The 19,040-nt window shown below is 42.9% G+C and overlaps 1 protein-coding gene across 4 annotated transcripts in view; it reads right to left on the bottom strand.

Annotated features, from left to right (window-relative positions):
- ELMO1 (engulfment and cell motility 1) overlaps positions 1-19,040 on the bottom strand; it is a 584,323-nt gene that overhangs the window by 466,611 nt on the left and 98,672 nt on the right. For all 4 annotated transcript variants that reach the window (XM_025378540.1, XM_025378539.1, XM_025378538.1 and 1 more), the window contains one exon: positions 10,748-10,898. In XM_025378540.1, coding sequence (XP_025234325.1) covers positions 10,748-10,825 — 78 coding nt within the window. In that variant the 5' untranslated portion in view covers positions 10,826-10,898. The remainder of the gene's footprint in view (positions 1-10,747; positions 10,899-19,040) is intronic.

Genomic DNA, 19,040 nt, shown 5'->3' with positions numbered 1-19,040 from the left:
CCACCATGCCCGGCTAATCCGATCTTGTAGTGCAAAGTTTGTATTTTTAGTAGAGATTGGTTTCACCGTGTTAGCCAGGATGGTCTCAATCTCCTGACCTCGTGATCTGCCCGCCTCAGCCTCCCAAAGTGCTGGGATTATAGGCATGAGCCACTGTGCCACCAGCGACTACTGCATTTTTCACTTATAAGGTATCTAGTTGGCTCTTTCTCATGTACACCTGTTCACAATTTATACCCATTTGCTTTGTCCTCATAATCTCCTGTTTGTGTAAATATTATGCTCTCTCTTTTGAAGAGATGTCTTTGAGGATACTCAACACACACTGATGTTAAGCTCTCTCCTGCTCTCTGTACTCCTCCACACTGACCAGAAGGAAGAGGTCCAGATAGGGTGGCAGCAGCAGATGTGAGCAAGACCAGAAAATGTAGACAAGTTTTCTGTGATGACTGATTGGATAACAAAGATGAGGGAGAAAAAAAGAGTCTACAAGACACATGGTGTCAGCTTGAGCAAACTGGGTGTAGTTCACATCTGTCACCAAGAAAAGGAAAACATGAAGAAAAGCAAAACTGTATGGGTTTGAGGTGGGAGGAACAAGGACTGTTTTGAATATGCTGAGTTTGAGATACAAGAGCCATGTAGATGAGCAAGGCAGACAGGCAGATGGATGGTTGTTTATATAGGTCAGGGTGGTCAAGGAAGAAATGACAGCCGGAAATTATGAGCATCTCATGATTATGAGGCTGATCAATCCAAACAGATCACCACCAACTTCTCCCAGAGTAAGGATTCATCCATCATCATTTTGAGATGGTTTGTCTCAAAGTCACTGATTGTCTTTTAACTACAGACGGCTTTGATGGAAAGACACACAAAGATTTTCCTAAAGTCAGTATTTATAAAATGTAATAATGTATTTAGAATACGTGGTGCAGACGAGGCAAGGAATGTCTTCACCACAGCCATTCCTGTTCACATATTATTGTCTGTATCAATAGACAGAAAAAGTATCAATATCACTTATTTCCTTTACTCAACAAACACTCCTTTATGAGTTTACCACGTGCAGGCCCTCTGCTGGCGCTGGGGACACACTTGGCCCATGCAGAGCATCACACAGTGATTACAATGCTGACAAGTGAAGCCCTGTGGGATGTTGCAAGTTCTACACAGCAAGCGCCCTCATCCAGTCTGAAGAGTCAGAAAAGGCCTTAGAGAAAGGTCTAAGGAACTTACACTTCCATCTGGGATGGAAGAATAAACAGGTGTTAGACATGCAGAGAACTGAGGAGGGTAATTTCTAGTTAAGAGAAAAATCACATTTTTAAAGACTTGAAGTGGTAATAAATTTGTGTTTGTGAAAGGAGAAAATGTTTGCATATGATGAGAACTCAGATGGTGGTGTTGGGGAACTCCACAGTGGCACTAAGCAAGGCAGTGCACTGGCAAGAGCTGGAGGCAGCCCGGGGCCCTGCCAACCACAGCAAGGACGTCTGGATTCTATTCTAGGTGCAATGGAAGCCAGTACAGAATGTTAGGCCTAGGGGAACGGATTGAAGGGGAAGGAAGAAGCATGGCCTGGCAGCCAGCTGTGATGCTACTGAAGCCACCTAGGGGAAATAAGCTAGAGCAGTGGCAGCTAGGACGGAAAAAGGATGGATGGACTCAAGCCCACTTAGGAGGCTGATTTTACAGGACTTGCTATTTGAGGGGCTGTGGAGTATGTGGGGGTGGGAGTCAAGCATGATGGTGATGCCACTGACCCATGAATGCATTTGATGGAAAGCTAGGAACAAGAAACTAGAAAAGCACATATTTTATTTGCCGGAGGCTGCTCTCGTTTCCTTGGAGTTCTTGACACACTGCATATTGGTCAACGTACTCCTGAAGTACAAGCTGTTGTGTTCCTGGGTACCCAGAGTTCCTTCTCAACACTGAAATTCACATATTTAGATACTCTGCCACAATTAACCTGCTGACCTAACAGGAAAATAAGCACAAAGTGTAACATTCACAAAAGGTTCTAGAAATGTCAGCGGTCTTAGTCACGAAGTCTTAAGAAAACATAGTTAATAGGTGTGTTCTGAGTTGCCCAAACTTCTGAGTGACAGTGTTGTGGAAGGAAGTAGGACAGAAGAGAACCCCACCAGCAACCACCTACAGAGCAAACTAAAAATCTGCATTTCATCTGCAGAAGGAAAAGGAGAAAGGAAGAGTTCATTCTTGCTCAATTAAACTCAGCTCAGTTAAAGGGAGAGGTATGTTTGCTGTGTTTTTCTTCAAAAACATGGCAAATTTTTAAGATTTTATGAGGTTATTATACAGACTCTCTCACTAAAACCAGAAAAGGAAGTACCCCAGTCACCTTATTTTAAAGGAAGTTTAAGAAGTAACTGTTACATTGCCAAATCCAAAAGTTGCAAAAATCAGACAAAGGATGACTATTCCTCTACCAGTATCTCTTCACCTATTATGACAGTATGAAAGCAGTGGTGCAGTACCACACAGTCTTTCTTACACCTTTCTTAACTGGAGCAAAATGAGCTCTTAAAGCTATGTTTGTACTCTCTGTAAAGTAAGGAGAGACTAAAAATTTTTAGCACCATTTCCCTCATGGAGAAATTGAGGCACTACCTTTAAATGACTCACTAAAAGTTACTGCGGGAGCCAAAGGTAGCTTCTGTAGGGAGAGAGAGAAATTTCAAGGGCTTCACAGCAATGTTTTCAAATGTAGTTCCAACAGCATGAACATCACCAGGGGAGCTTCACAAAAACAAGGATCCCTGAACCTTGGATCACTACACAATGATCCTCTGTGTATTTTCAACATGTTTCATAAGTGATTCTGATACAGAAGCAAGCTCAGGAGGCCCTGACCTAGTCCATTCTTAACAGGAGGAGACTCAGTCCACCGCCCAAGAGACATTTGGCAATGTCTAAGCCTGGCCAACATGATGAAACTGTGACTCTACTAAAAATACAAAAATTAGCCAGGCATGGTGGCGGGCACCTGTAATCCCAGCTACTTAGGAGGCTGAGGCAGGAGAATTGCTTGAATCCAGGAGACGGAAGTTGCAGTGAGCCAGAATTGCACCATAGAACTCCAGCCGGGGCAGTAAGAGCAAAACTCTGCCTTAACAACAAGAATAAAACCAAAAAACTGCCTGGGTTTTAGTGTCATACAGTGCTAGATTCAAATCAGTACCTTCCTAACTGAGTAATCTTGGGCAAGTTAATGAACCTTTGAATAATTATGAAGTAGGGAGCCTAAGTCAATCTTGAAGGCTGTAGTAAGGTGATGAAATACCACATGCAAGGCCTTCTGCTGCCTGCCACATAGTGTGTGGCGCTATTATTACTACTACTACTAATGAGCAAAACTCCATGTAAAGTACAAAAATTCCAATGGGTTTTACTCAATGAGATTTTCAAAGTCTCGTGTAAATCAAATTTATGCATATGGAATTATATCTTAAATATGCAATAGAAATATGGTAGTTGAAAAACTGCAGGCAATCGCACTTACCTAAAATACATGCATCTGTGTTTCTTTTAGGGAACTAACCCCCTCCCAATATACTGGGGTAGGGGAGATGTTATAATTTTTCTGTTTGGAGAATGAGGACCACCAGTGTTTTATTCTTATCTTCACTGTTCAGAATTAAAACCTATTGTAGATACACAGTAATGGAGATCAATGTGATGAACCAAAGGATACAAATGTATGTAAGCCACAGGATGACCTCCAAGAGCTTATAATCTATTTCAAGAGAAGTGAGCACGAAAAAAGAAAAATGTGAATTACGTTATGTGTGAAATGTATTAACTGCAAATAAAAGCTACAGGCAAAGAAAATGGTATAAGAAATTAGAAAGCTGGAGAAAAGACTGCATTATAATGTGATCAGAAAACGTTTGAGTACAAAGGAGGCTCTCTGCAGTGCTTAGCAAAGCCAGGATTTAAAGCAGTGGAGAGCTGGGAGAAGGCAGGGGGCATTAAAGGTGGCATACTTTTAGAAGGAAACGGCAAGAAATGAAAAAAGACCGTGGATGTGCGGGAACAAGTGTCTGAAGAAGCAGCTTCTACAAAATGGAAGGGTACCTGGGAATCACATACAGTGCCTGCAGACACTACCTTGGCCCAGGGGTAATGCTTACGAAATATATGGAAGGATACAAAGTCACCCTAAAGAATCTGACTAAAGTCTCAGAACACCAGAAAGCTCAAGAATCATCCATGTCTATTTTTTAAAACTGATAAACTTTTTTCAAACAAAATCTTTCCCCAAATCATCCACAAATGAAAATGAGACAATACAAAGGTACTGCAGCAGGAGTGAGTGAGGAGTGCCCAGAAGCCCCCGGCAGCCACCCCTCTGCCCCAAGCCATTTGAGAAGCAGAACTAAGGTTGAAAACTATGTATCTCTTCCCATTGCCCTTTTTGGGCCTGAATATGCTCACAACCTCTTCTCCAAGCATTTTTCTGATGCACACTTAGTAGAGATGATGGATCCCCTCACCTGCTGAGATGGCCCGCGCTGGCTTTTCTTGAGCAAAAGTGGAATCTCTCTCCTAGTACAAATAGGATGGAGTTCCTACACTTGGGCCATGAAGAACACATCTAGGCAGGGTGTGGTGGCTAATGGACTGTAATCCCAGCACTTTGGGAGGCTGAGGTGGGAGGATCGTTTAAGTCCAGGAGTTCGAGACCAGCCTGGGCAATATGGCAAAACCCCATCACTACTAAAAATACAAAGATTAGCCAGTCACGGTGGTGCACACCTGTAATCCCAGCTACTCAAGAGGCTGAGGCAGGAGGATCTCTTGAGCCCAGAATTAGAGGTTGCAGTGAGCTTTGATTGAACTATTGTACTCCAGCCTGGGTGACACAGTGAGAACCTGTGTCAAGGAAAAAAAATAAAAAAAAGAACATATCTAATGGTCCCTTCTCTACATGATATAACCTCCAAAAGTTGGTAACACCTGTGAGACCTCTTTCTTCAGGTTAACATGTGGGCAGTTTCATTAACCATCTGTCTGTTCTGTAGACAACTGAAGTTAGAAGTTAGAGAGGGGAATCATATATCCACCCAACAAAGAAATGAAACTAGTGATTAGCTGGCAGGCCACGCTGGTGACGGGAACTGCTGTTATGTATGTAGGCAGAGGTGAAACTTTAACATCATGAGTGAACATGGACTCTAAGACAAAAAGTGTCGACAGTGAACACACAGACCAGAGGGCTTCGCACTGAGGCTGGAACTGATCTAGAAAGAAGAGGAACCAGGAAGGAAACAATCCCAGATGAATCAAACAAGGAGGAAGAATCTCAGGCACTGAAGCTAGAGGATGGGAGGGAGAGTTTCAAGAAGATGAGAATGAGCAACTTGGCTGAGTGTAACCGAGAGGGTGAGGACAACCAAGGCAGAGGTGCCACCAAAAAGGGGAGCCCAGTAAAGAGGTAAACTGTTGTTCGTGCAAAGATTAAAATAAGCATGGAACAACATCGATGGCATATACTGGAAACATTTAAATAAGCTTGGAATGGAAAAACAGAATAAAATACTACCAAGAGAGAGTTACTAGGTCAAGGGGAGGATTTTCCAAGGTAAGAACAGAAGAGTTCACTGTTGAAGACAGAGAAGAAGAAAAGAACAAGAGAAGAGAACATGGATGGGACAAAGCCCAGGTAAGTTGGAAAGGATGGGCTAAAATCTATGTGGAGCATTGGGGACTGGGATAAGCTGAAAGCACTGGAAACAAATTGGGACCACCTCTTCCCTCCTCTGCTGGCAGTAGAAGCAGCAAAACAAAACAGGAAGGCATGAGACAAAGGCATCAGGTAGTCTGTGGTGCCATGCAAATATGCAGGCAGACAAGTTCTAAGGCAAAGACAGAAGTGGTAGCTTTCTGGTCTGTGTCTTCCTTGAAAAGCAAGGCCTGAGGGGGCAGGGCAGGGACAGGAAATACTGGAGGCTTGAAGACTTTATGCAGGGAACAGAAAAGCTGCTGCTCAGAAATGGTGAGCGGCCAAGATGAAAAAAAAAATCACAAAGTACTAGGGAGCCAGTGAGTATTCCATAGCACAAACTGGCTATGTGTCCAGTCAGGACACCTCTTTATTACCAGAGGATGCCTCCCACTTATCTTTTAATTTTGTCTCCTTCCTAAACATGTAAAAAGTTAGTCAGAGAAAGAATGAGAACAGAGGGCAACTGTTTAAACGGAACTGCGGGTGAAAAGGAAAACCAGAGTACCTAATTTTCTAATCTAATGAGAATTTGCTTAAACTAACAGCAATAATGGCTGCCTTTATTAAGGAATCACTCTAAACTATGCAACATGCTACATTCTTTTCACATGTTTTCTTTAACCTTCACAAGGACCATCAAAGTAGCAAATTAATATCCCAAAAAGACTAAGGCTCAACAAGGCTGAGACTTTCACAGAAAGCAGGGCTCCAGGACTGCTATGGTCTGAATGTTTGTGTCTCCCCAAAATTCACCTGTTTGAAACCTGGCCCCTATGGTAGTGGTATAAAAACATGCTTGACAGAGCCTGTTCGCCCCTTCTGCCTATGGGGAAACATACAAAGGCACCATCTATGAGGAACAAGCCCTCATCACACACCACATCCACTGTGCCTTGATCTTGACTTCCCAGCCTCCAGAACTGTGAGCAATAAATTTCTGTTGTTCGTAAAGTGCCCAGTTTAAGGTACTTTGTTATAACAGCTGAAGGAACTAAAACAAGTGCTCGCATCCAGGTTTAAATGTCCTTGGAGCCTATACTTGCCCCTTTTGCCACACTGCCTCTTACTAGATGCTGCTTATCGAAGTGTTTGGGATTCCAGACTCTTGACCGAGAAACACATACATTATTCAGAACATAATAAGTTAACAAGAACAGTGGATGCAGGAGCCTTGATGTATCCAGACAACAAACATCCTCAGCCTCAAGTGGCCCCCCAAGCTTGAAATTCAACAATACATTGTGAAGGCAAGAGCAGGAGTCAGGAACCAGTGAGCTGGTAATTCTTTTGAGACCTTCCCGTGATACAGCAAAGCCCATGTGTAAGAAGCTCCTGGGGGGTTTTCCTGCTGAGTGGAAACACAGAATTTTCTCCTAAATATTTAGAAAGAAGAGAAACAAGTCCATCATGGGCAGACGTCCCTCTGACAACTCCAGGCACTGATGGAGGGTGGCTGAGCAGAACTGAGTACCTGATAAGATAATCACTACTCAGGAAGCGCCTCCTCCTAGTGATTCATTCATGAAGTATCTTTTCATTTTAAGGACTGTTCACCAGGCAAGGAGAAACCACAGTCAAAGACAGGCAGTTCCCAGTCTAATGACTGCTTCTCAAACTGTGGAAGCCCTTGGATTAGATTCATCTGGTGCTTTTCACAGATGCAGAAGAAAGGCCCTGTCTCTGGCCAACAGAATCACAATCTCTGCGGCTGGGGCTGCATTTTGCACAAGGTGGTATATGCATATTGTATAAGTTCACTGGATGCTTCTTGTACACACTCAAGGTTGAGGACCACTGGGTTCAGTTGATAGACAAGCACAACACAATGTGGTAAGTGGAGGGGCACCCAAACTTTTGGGACACAATAGAGCAGCAGTGCTTAACCCAACTTTTGGAAATGGTTTTTAGTGAAATAGCAGCTATCCAGGCTAAAAAGAAGCAAAGAGCTTTCTAAATGAAGCTAACATGCTATGAGAGAGAGAGAGGCAGGTTATGTGATCTTTACTGAACAAGGCAGAAGGTAAGGAGAAAACCCAAGTAATGGTCATTTCTTCTACTCTTCATTCCACGCGAAAACATACTTCTAATTCTCATGCCAACTTCTGACTCAATCAAGAAACATCTGACAGCAACACTTCCATAAGTCTCACTGTAATTCCGGCAACTGCAGGGCAAGAGTCTGGGTTCCTAACTGTCTGTCTAGGTTTCCATATGTGATTAACAGGAGGCCTACAATTTAAGCAATTGTTTACACTTGTCATCTGTAAAATCAGAATAATCACCAAGAATCAGATAATGCAACATCATGTACCTCTTGATATGATGAGCCAAAAAGGACACATCATTTCTCTACATTTCTGCCAAAAATACAAAACTCGAATCTGATCAGTAGGATATGTAAGAGAACCCCAAACTGAAGACTTTTTCTAAAACAGCTGTCCTGTACTCTACAAAAACGTCAAGGTCACAAAAGGTAAAGACTGAGAAATTTCTAGAGATCAATGGAGATCAAAGAGATCTGACAATAAACATACTACATGATCCTGGATGGGATATTACACCATAGAGAAAATAAGGCCCTATAGAGGACCTTATTGGGACAACTGATGGAATTTGAATATGGATTACAAACTGTGAATTTGACGATAGCATTATACCACTATTCAATTTATTTCTGGTTTTAGAAATGTACTGTGATTATTATGTAAGAGAATGGTTACGATATTAGGACATACACACTGAGTGTTCAGGGGTGAAGGGGGATGGTGCTTCCAAGGCTCCATCAAATGGTTCTGGAAAAGTAGGTACAGAGTTCTTTGTACTATCCTTGCAATTTTTGTGTGTTTAAAATTGTATCAACATACAAGTACTTGTCAAAGTTATCAGGCCATGAAAAACAAGGAAAGACTGAGAAATTGTCCAAAATGGAAGGAGACTGAGGAAACATGACAATTGGTATCCCTGGATTAGATCCTCAAACAGAATAAGGACATTAGTGGAAAATCTGAAGAAATCCAAATAAAGTTGGTAGTTATGTTAATGTAATGTACCAACGTCAATTTCTTAGTTTTGACTAACGTAACAAGATTAAGATGTTAACCTGAGGGGAAACTGGAAAAACGGTATAAATGTAAGCATACACAATCTTTGTAGCTTTCTGTCAATCTAAAATTATTCCAAAAGAAACAGATAAACCTCACAGGTAAGGAGGACTGTCTATTAAGAGCTGCTGTCTTAAAGCAGAGGTTTTCAAACTGCACTGACCATGGCAGAATCAAAATTAAATAGTTTACCAGAACCACTAAATTAGAGTCTCTTGAGATGGGACCACTGGAAACAGTTATTTCGAGTAAGTGCCTGGGTAGTTCTGATGAGTACCCGGGCTTGGGCACCAGGTATCTAGCTCAGCAAGTCTCAGATTGAACTATGCACAGGGATACCCTGGGGATCTTGTTAAAATGCAGACTCGGTCAGGAGGTCTGGAATAAGACCAGAGATTCTGCATTTCTAATGTTCTTTCAGGTGATGCCCAAGCATGTGATCCAAAGCCCCGCAGACTGAGAAGGGCAATGCAACAAGACAGAGGGCCCGAGTGCATGCCACTGCAGGGCATTCAGGACCTCTACACATGTGTGAGACCAACTTCTATCTCATTGAAGCCATCGGTCTCTCAGGCTGTGGCCAAACCTAATCCAAACTACATTTAGTCTGCACCAAGTATCTCCAAACATTTTCTTAAGGTAAATTTTAACTAGCATCTCAAACCACACATGAAAGCAGATAAGCGTCTGTTGCCTGACTCAAAAGTATCCGAAACTATTAGGCATCTCTACTCTTCTCTATTTGTATAGGTTGCTTCTTGAGTCACTAGAAAACTACCTCAGACAGCAGTTAAAATGACAATGATGTGTGGTCTGATGACAGCTTTTTTGACAAAAATCCCAAAAATTTATCCTTTCTTACATTTAAGTTCAATTAATTCTGATCTGACCCGTATAATTCATTTTAATGATTCCTTTGGATTCACACAATTCCATATAACTCTTGCATTGATCTGCCACCAGATAATAAAATCTGATCAGGAAAAAAATTGTAAATCATAATCGTAAAATAGCATAGAGAACATAAAGATTGGAGTTGCCATGGTATTATAATTTTGAAAATGTAGAAAGCCATCTAGAACCCTATATTATATACATTATAAAACCCGTAAGTATATATTAGGTCCCAACCTTTTATTTCTTAAATCATTTGCTCTTGAATGACTACAGTAAAGTGAGGACAAAATGAACCATTCCGAGATAACCTATAATCAAATAGTGCATGAGAATCACACCATACAATTCTCAAGACTCAAGTTAAAGGATGTCTTTATGGGTCAAACCACTTTTATAAGTCTTCTTGATATTTTTTAATTCAATAAACATTTGTTGAGTATTTACTTCATGGCAGACAATACACTAGACACATAGTGAATTTTACACTAAAAATAAAAATTACAATTGGCTGAAATCCAAGACTGAACCCCTCTATACTAATTTCATTATAAAACTATTAATGTAACAAAGTATCAGTGCATTTCGCTGCTTCTGCAAAAAATGAAGAAAAAAGTGATTTTAAAAATTAAGTTTTGTCTTGCCTGTGTTCCAACAATCTGCACATATTCATGTGTCATGGCAAGGCAGGGATGGGGCAGCCTCCACTGTGTCAACTGCCCAGGGCCCGATCCACTTGTCCCTCCCACCTCCTTCCCAGCTTCAGACACAAATCCTGCATTGACACAATCCAAGTGGATGCTGGAAGAGTATAAAAACTCCATCCATCACTATTATATGTGCTACAGAGATCAAGCTACATTGCAACTATTACTGCACAGATTTTTCAACACAGCTAGAGGAAGAAAGGGAGAAGAGCGAACTATCCAAAGTCTATGAAAATTCCCATACAGAAAGGAAACTGAAAATAAACACCCAAGGCTGTCACGTTACTAACCTGATCAATTTCCATGAGTTTGGGGTAGGCGCCCGGCCATTCTATGGCCACCTTGACGATGTCCGCAGGTGGCGGCATTGTAAGCCCCCAAAATGTTCAAAGCCAGTGGGACTGGGGATCCTACAGTGTAAACGGCCACACGTGTCTATACCTAATGAGGAATGACAGAAAAAGAAAGAGAAGTCACTCAGTGCCGATGCAGGGTGAATTTTGCTTCATCACTTCCTGTTTTCATGGTGGTTTGGTATGAAAAACGGCTCCCCTTGGTGACTGGGTGCTGGAGATGAGGGGCACAGCCAACGGTAAGACGGGCTCCTGAGGAAAGAAGAAAGATGGGGGTACCCGTGCCAACGCCCTTGAGTCAAAGCCGCCAGGAGACGCTGCCCTGTGGGGCACGGCTTGTGTGAATCTTCAGTGGAAAGAAAGCTATTCCTTACCACTGAGTTCTGCTCCGAATGGTGCCCAGGGTCTGAATGAGCCAGGCTCACTCTCTGTCCAGACATGCATGTAAACGTCTGGCGCTCAACAGTCTCCGGAAGGACAGATTGCCCAGGAAGTCATGGTCAGGAAGCAGTGTTTCTTTAAAGTGTTTTCTGCGTGTCACAAATAGATCTCCGCACTATAGCAACCAGGATATCATGAAGGAGAAACACCCTGAGAGCTCACACACATGCACACTCATACTCCCCCGCCAAGGTCAGTTCCCACAATGCACCTTCGGTGGGGGGGGCGGGGCAGAAAAATGTACAGCTGTGGATTGGATGGCATTCAGAACAGACTCTGAATTCTCACTTGAATGAATCGTGCTTCTTACACAAAGGAGGCAACCATTATCCTCTGTGGCCTCTTCCCAGGCTAGCCCATTTCTTTCTTTTTTTTTTTTTTTTTTGAGACAGAGTCTGGCTCTGTTGCCCAGTGGCACAATTTTGGCCCACTGCAAAATTCAAGCAATTCTCCTGCCTCAGTCTCCCGAGTAGCTAAGATAACAGGGGCCCACCACCATGCCTGGCTAATTTTTGTATGTTTAGTAGAGACAGGGTTTTGCCATGTTGGCCAGGTTGGTCTTGAACTCTAGGTGATCTGCCCACCTCAGCCTCCCAAAGTGCTGGGATTACAGGTGTGAACCACCTGGCCTGGCCCCATTTCTTTTTAAAATTAGTTTTTTTGTTAACAATCATGTGATACAAACTTGTGTGTTTGTGTGTACAAAGATGTACAGTGTAGAGTCTCTTCTCCCAATGTCACCCGCCGGCCCAATATCTGCTTTCACTCCTTATCCTTCCAGTTATCCAAGTGATTAGGTATCCCTCCAGAATTTCTTCAAGTATAGAAGGCAAATACAAAAATACATTATTGCATTTCCACTTTCTTTATATAAAAGGCAGCATTTTTTTTTTTTTTTTTTTTTTTGAGACAGTCTCCCTCTGTTGCCCAGGCTGGAGTACAGGGACATGATCTTGACTCAAGACAACCTCCAGCTCCCAGATTCAAGTGATTCTCCCGTCTCAGTCTCCCAAGTAGCTGGGATTACAGGCGCACACCACCACACATGGCTGATTTTTGTATTTTTAGTAGAGACAGCATTTCACCATGTTGGCCAGGCTGATCTCAAACTACTGACCTCAGGTGATCCGCCCTCCTCAGCCTCCCAAAGTGCTAAGATTGCAGGTGTGAGCCATCGTGCCTGGCCAAAAGGGAGCATTCTTTTTGTTTCTTTCAGTATATTTTCTAAATCCTTCTATGTTAGTACAAAGAGAGCATCCTGATTCTTTTTACAGTTACATAGTAGTTCATTGTGCGGATGTGTCCTATTTGATGAACCAGTCCCCTGCTGTGGATCACCGGGTGATTTCTTAAGTTTACTTATCATAAACCAAACTATGATCCATAAACTTATGTCTAACTAATTTTGCACATATGCAGGTACATCCTTACAATAGATTCACAGAAGTAAAACTGCTGGGTCAAAGCACGATGCAGTTAATATTGATAGCCATTTCCAAATTTCTCTCCACTGGACTTGTATGATGTGGCCTATTTATACCCAGCCTCACTAACAGAATGAATTTTTGCAAACCTGACAGGTTGAAAAATAAAATCTTAATCTATTTTTAAATTCTATTTCTCTTATTGTGAGGTTGAACATAAAGAGGAAAAGACACACGCTCCCTTTTTGTGAACAGTCCAAACCTTTGCCCCTTTTCTATCGGGTTCTCTTGTCTTTTTTGAGAAATTTGTATCTGTAATGAAGATCTTAAACATGTGCATTTGGTCTTTTATCAGACCAGAGTAAGCCTTGTCAGTTACTATCCCAGATCTCAGCAGTAGCTGGACATTACTGAGACAACAGAGATAGCAGAGTTAATGGAATTCTCACCACCACCAGCAGTTATATAAATAACTAACTTCAGTGCAGCTGACAAGTAAAGGAAATGAACCAAAACAAAACCGCTACTCCTTTGACCAAAGACGATTAGGGAAGCCTGCTGAGAAGCTAATCAGTGGTAACCAGCAAGAGCAAATCTACAAAGCACTGGTTTAGTCACTCATTCAACAAATAATTATTGAGCCTCTGCTCAGTACCAGGTCTATTCCCTGTGCTGGGGATATAGAGCAGCAAATCTGGGAGTTAGCAACAAAGGATATGAAGAAAAATCAAGCAGGGAAGGAAACTGAAGCCTGTGCCTCTACCAGTGTGGGAGGGGCAGGAATACAATTTTAAACAGGAAAATCAGGGAAAGTTTCACCGAGAAGGCAGCATCTGAGTAAAGACATCTGAGGCCAGATGTGGTGATTCACGCCTGTAATCTCATCACTTTGAGAGACTGAGGCGGGTGGATCACTTGTGGTCAGGAGTTCAAGACCAGCCTGGCCAACATGGTGAAACCTCATCTCTACTAAAAAATACAAAAATTAGCCAGGCGTGGTGGTGCTTGTAATCCCAGCTACTCGGGAGACTGTGGCAAGAGAATCATTTGAACCCGGAAGGCAGAGGTTGCAAGGGGGCGAGATCGCACCACTGCACACGAGCTTGGGCAACAGACCGAGACTCTATCTCAAAAAAAAAAAAAAAAAAAGACATCAGAGAGGTGAGGATGGGAGACCTGTGGACATCTGGAGAAATCAGTTTCTAGGCCAAAACAACAGCAAGAGCAAAGGCCCCAAGGGAGGAGCATGCCCTGTTATGTTCCTGAAACAGGGTACTTGCTGAAGTGAAGGGCAAGAATAGGAAGAGAATGTGTTCAGAGAACGGTGGGGTTATCCTTGGTAGGTTCAGTTTTCCATACTCCTGACCCCCTGGACAACTTCCACCATACCTCTTGGTTTGTGACTTCTAAAGAAGGAAGCTGTGTGTCCGTGCACGCCTATTCAGAGTGTAAATCAGCACAGCTTTCTAGAGGGCCTTTGGCAAACTATACGAAAAGCCTTAAAATTTTGCATCCTCTTTGAGTAATTTCAATTTTCTAGAATGTTATCCTCAAGAAATAATTATTAACCACAGCAATGCCAATTTCTGTTTTGTTTGTAATTCTCGAAACTTGAAAACAATTGAATATTCAACAATAGGGACTTGTTAAGTAATTATAGTGTCTGCTATGTGCAAATGCAAGCAAACAATCTGTACTCCCAACTTCCTCTCCATAGTCTGTATGCTCTTTGAATACTTGAGAGCTCTAAGAACAATGCATTATATCTGTGCTACATTACTTCAATTCGAGATCCAAGTTCAATTACATACCCTAGAATAAGAATTAAGAAAGCAGGCTCTAATGTGCAGAGAGACTCTGTGAATTTTAGGTAACACTATTCAAAAGAAAGCATACACCATCTTGGGGGTTAAGACAGTAAATAATAAAAATAAGAATGCATTTTAAGCACCTTGCCCCCACCTGTACATAAAATCATCCAGAATTACAGCAAAAGAGGTCATCTAACCTTTTAGGAATCAAAGGCCACGCTTGTTTTTCTACCCTTTTAACTAGTATTTATTTCTCAAAGGCCGTTCAGGAAAAACCTGTTGAACAGGTGAGAATACAATAACGTTGGCTCCAGTGGAGAGTCAGAGGGGAGCTGTACACAAAGCAACCATTGAGAAAGCAAAGGAGCAAGGAGGCTTCCCCTTGGGAATTCACTTAACCAAGCCCAATTAGACCTCACCAGTTTTCCCCAACATTAACAAACCACAAGGGAAAGGGAGGGGGACACAGCAAGGCTACTCTGGGGTACAGCCAGGCGCACAATTGCAAAATGGATGATCTAGTTCACATTTTATCATCAGAAGTGCAGACCTTATCCTCTTAAATTTATATCTTCACTAGGAAACAGCACCTAAGGCTTCTATATATAATCAGTGTTACTTTTGATGAAATTTAGGGAAGAAAGCTTCTAGCCTGGGCTTTCTCATTCCTGGCACAATTAGCAGCTGGGGCCATACTTCCTTGCTGTAGGAGCTGCCCTGAGCATTGCAAGATGGCTGGCAGCATCCCTGGCCTCTGCCCTCTAGAGGTCAACAGGCCCTTCCCCTCAGTCTCAACAAATGTTCACGCGTCGTAGAAGGGACCCAGTGGGAGGTAACTAAATTACAGGGGAAGTTTCCCCCATACTGTTCTTATGGTAGTGAATAAGTCTCATGAGATCTAATGGTTTTACAAGGCGAACACCCTCTCGCTTGGTTCTCATTCTCTCTTGTCTGCTACCATGTAAGAGCCTTCTGCCATGGTTGTGACGCCCCTTCATCCACATGAAACTGTGAGTCCATTAAACCCCCTTCTTTATAAATTACCCAGTCTCTGGGATGTCTTTATTAGCAGGATGCAAACAGACTAATACAGGTGGCAAGCTAGCAAATCCTCTAGGCAGATTACCGACGATCAGGGCAACACACCCCATCCTTGAAATGGACACAAGGCACACGGTCTCATCGGGCTCTCCAGGAAAGATCAACACACAAGCCCAACTCTTCGTGAGACATAACTGAGAAGGAAATACATTCTAAAATCTTCAGCCAACAAAGTGAGCATCCTGGTGTCCTATGTTTCCCCCAGCACAACTCTGGGGTTACCGGACTCCCTTTGTCAACTTCTGCCCACTACATCTGGAGTACTCTAAGGGCAAGGTCCACATCGCATTCACAGTTACAGATTCAGGGCCGCAGTAGGCAGGCATTTTAATACATGGGTGTTGTATGAATGCATCCCCTCCTCAATGAACATCTCATTAGAGCTACCAGCAGTACAACTGAGCCTAGTGTTGTCAAAATTACCAAAGTAGATAACCTAGTATTACTTAAATTGCCCAGTAAAATACAAGTTACAAGAAGTTGTGTAGACAGCCAGGTATAATAATGCTTATACAAACTAAAATTTAAGAACCATTAAACGGAGAAACAAAAGGGAAGTCTAGGCAGGTGGCTAGACATTCTAATCATTATGCCTTCCAAAGTCACTATCAAATCCCAGGAGGTGGGTAAAGAATGGGCGGAGAATGCTGTTCCCGCTTGCCTGCTGGCTTGACTTTATTCCATTCCAAAAATATGGGAATTGTTTCATGTTTAATACTAAGATTCTACCACCTCGATATGCACATTAAATGGCATGTTTATAGTTGAGTGAATTAAATGAGAAAGAGGAATCACTTCTTATTCTAGAGTTAGGTACTGAAGTCTGCATAGCAGTTAACATCTGACTCTATCACCCATGAACAAGCCCACTCTTCTACTAAATGTCTCCCTAGCTTTGGGTGGCATTTTGAAGACAACGGAGAGAAATCACTTTGATTCCCACCTAGAAGCTCATCTCTCTACACATTGTTCTATGCCCGAAGTTCAACGCACCTCTTGCTGTAGTCTCTTAAAGATGTTACATGTCTACAGGTTTTTCCATACAGCATAATTAATTCTTTGGGTTCCACAAGGCTCCCAAATATCTGATCACTTTTGTTTTTTCTGAGTTTCCCATTTGGTTTTAGTTTTGGGTGCCTGCAATGGCTTTGAACCCTTTAATGCTCTTTCTAGTCTTTCTGTTGCACAGTGAACCCTACTGAGAAAAAAATTAAGCCTGTAAGGCCATTCCTGCAGAAGCTGTGTGTTGGGGAAACGAACACACTTGCCCTGGTGAACCGTGTGTCCCCTCCCCCACTGCACTCACAAGCCCAACAGATGGGCCAGTGGAGGCCAGGGCAGATCAATGGGTGATAAACACCAAACAGCTGGAGAAACGATCTGCTTCCACTCCTCAACCCCTTCCTTCCTCCCCAGGAAAGCTGTCCTCTGCCCCGCTAACAGTCATTATCCACTGATGATGGATAATGGGTTTATAATGATGATGGGGATAGTGGGAAGGGAGCTGTTCATCTCATATTTTTAATGTTGAGTTGTCTCTGATAGAAAAAGACATAAACCACATTTTCCTCTTGCATTACGTTAGTCAGAAAGGGAAAGGGCTTCAGGAGGCGCATCCACTGAAAGCAGCCTTCCCTCTTGGCCCTGCTGTCTTCCTAGAGCCCTCTAGTCTTCACTTTTTTTTTTTTTTTTTTTTTGAGACAAAGTCTCACACTATCGCCCAGGCTGGAGTGCAGTGGCGCAATCTCAGCTCACTGCAACCTCCGCCCCCCGGGTTCAAGCAATTCTCCTGCCTCAGCCTCCCGAGTAGTTGAGATTACAAGCAGGCACCACCCTGCCTGGCTAATTTTTGTATTTTTAGTAGAGACGGGGTTTCACCGTGTTGGCCAGGCTGGTCTCGAACTCCTGACCTCAGGTGATCCACCTGCCTCGGCCTTCCAAAGTACTGGGATCACAGGCATGAGCCACCGCACCCGGCCTAGTCTTCACAACACTGCCCTGTATGGTACACTGAACCTCAGCAGGGGCCACTGAAATAGGCTTTGGGTAAAAGTTTTGCTCCTCTCTTCTTTGTGCTACCATCCTTCTTATGCCAAACAGACTGAAATTCTCAATACCTTTGGTGTCTAGGTCAAAGAATACATGAAGCCAATGGTGCTGTCAGCAGACATTCAGGATGTTACGAGTGTCCGGGTTTGCTGAAGCCAGTCTTTGTTTCCCATGGGAGCAGCAGTGGTGGGCACATGTCCCCCAATCTGCCCTACACTGGAGGGTCTGGATGGATGGGTACATGGCGCGGGTGTCATTTCAGGTTCCTGTATCAGGGACCTGATGGCCATTCGGAAAACAGCCCAGGGCCAAAGAGGAAGTTTGCAGCTTCAGAAATGAGGGAACACGGTGTGTTCAGAACAGAACATACAAGCACTCAGCAGAAAGAGAATAAACAGAAAAGGGAATCGCGTGTGGAGGCTCAGTATTTCATTTTCTGTATACGCTGTTGACAAAAGCTATGTATGCTAATCTTAGCAACAATTCAGCCCATTCACTTGACAGGTGGGGAAATGTGCTATTGGCTACGGTTGGCTTGCAATATAATGGAAACTTGCAGAGAAAAATCTTTGCTTTCCCAGTGTCTGGCATTGACATCATGGAGGCTAGGGGACAGCTGCCAGAAGGAGTGGCGGGCAGGAGCCCAGAGCAGGCATGCGGCTGGGCACCGTAGACACACACTTTACTCACTCTTCTTCACAGCCCTGACTGACAGGTGTTATTTGCAGTAAATTAATGAAGATCCTAAATATTAGCTAGTTTAAATGACTTCCTTCAAATCCTTAAACCCTCTCAGGGCGATAGACGCCTCTTTAGTATGAGAACTGTTAAAGGTGAATTGTGTCCCCCTTCAAAATTTGTATGTTCAAATCCTAACTCCCAGTACCTCAGAATGTGGCTGTATTTGGAGACAGGACCCTGAAAGTAGTAAGGTAAAATGAGGTCTTCAGGCCGGGCCCTAACACAGTGTGTTTGTCTGTTATCCTTATAAGAGGAGGAAATTTGAACACAGAAGGTACAGAGGGAAGATCATCTGAGGACACAGGGAGAAGACAGCCATCTGTAAGCCAAGGAGAAAGCCCTCAGAAGGAACCAACACTGATAACACTCTGATCTCTGACTTCAGCTTCCACAACAGTGAGAAAACCCTTTTCTGTTAGTTAAGCCCCCGCGACTGTGGTACTTTTTTAATGTCAGCCCTAGCAATCGAATAAACCACCAAAGACAGAATGCGTCAAAGAAGAGCCTGATGATTTGATACAAAGAAGCTTAAAAACTTCTGAATTCCAAAAACCTTCATAAAAATTGAGAGTGTTCGCTTCAGCAGCATATATACTAAAACTGGAACAACAGAGAGGATTAGTGTGACCCCTGTGTAATTTTTATATATTGAAGTATGTATTT

The sequence above is a fragment of the Theropithecus gelada genome, chromosome 3 (genome assembly GCF_003255815.1).
Source record: "Theropithecus gelada isolate Dixy chromosome 3, Tgel_1.0, whole genome shotgun sequence".
In the NCBI taxonomy this organism is placed as follows: domain Eukaryota; kingdom Metazoa; phylum Chordata; class Mammalia; order Primates; family Cercopithecidae; genus Theropithecus; species Theropithecus gelada.
The sequence above is the reverse complement of the archived record's forward strand: the minus strand, read 5'-3'. Positions and strand labels throughout refer to the sequence as shown.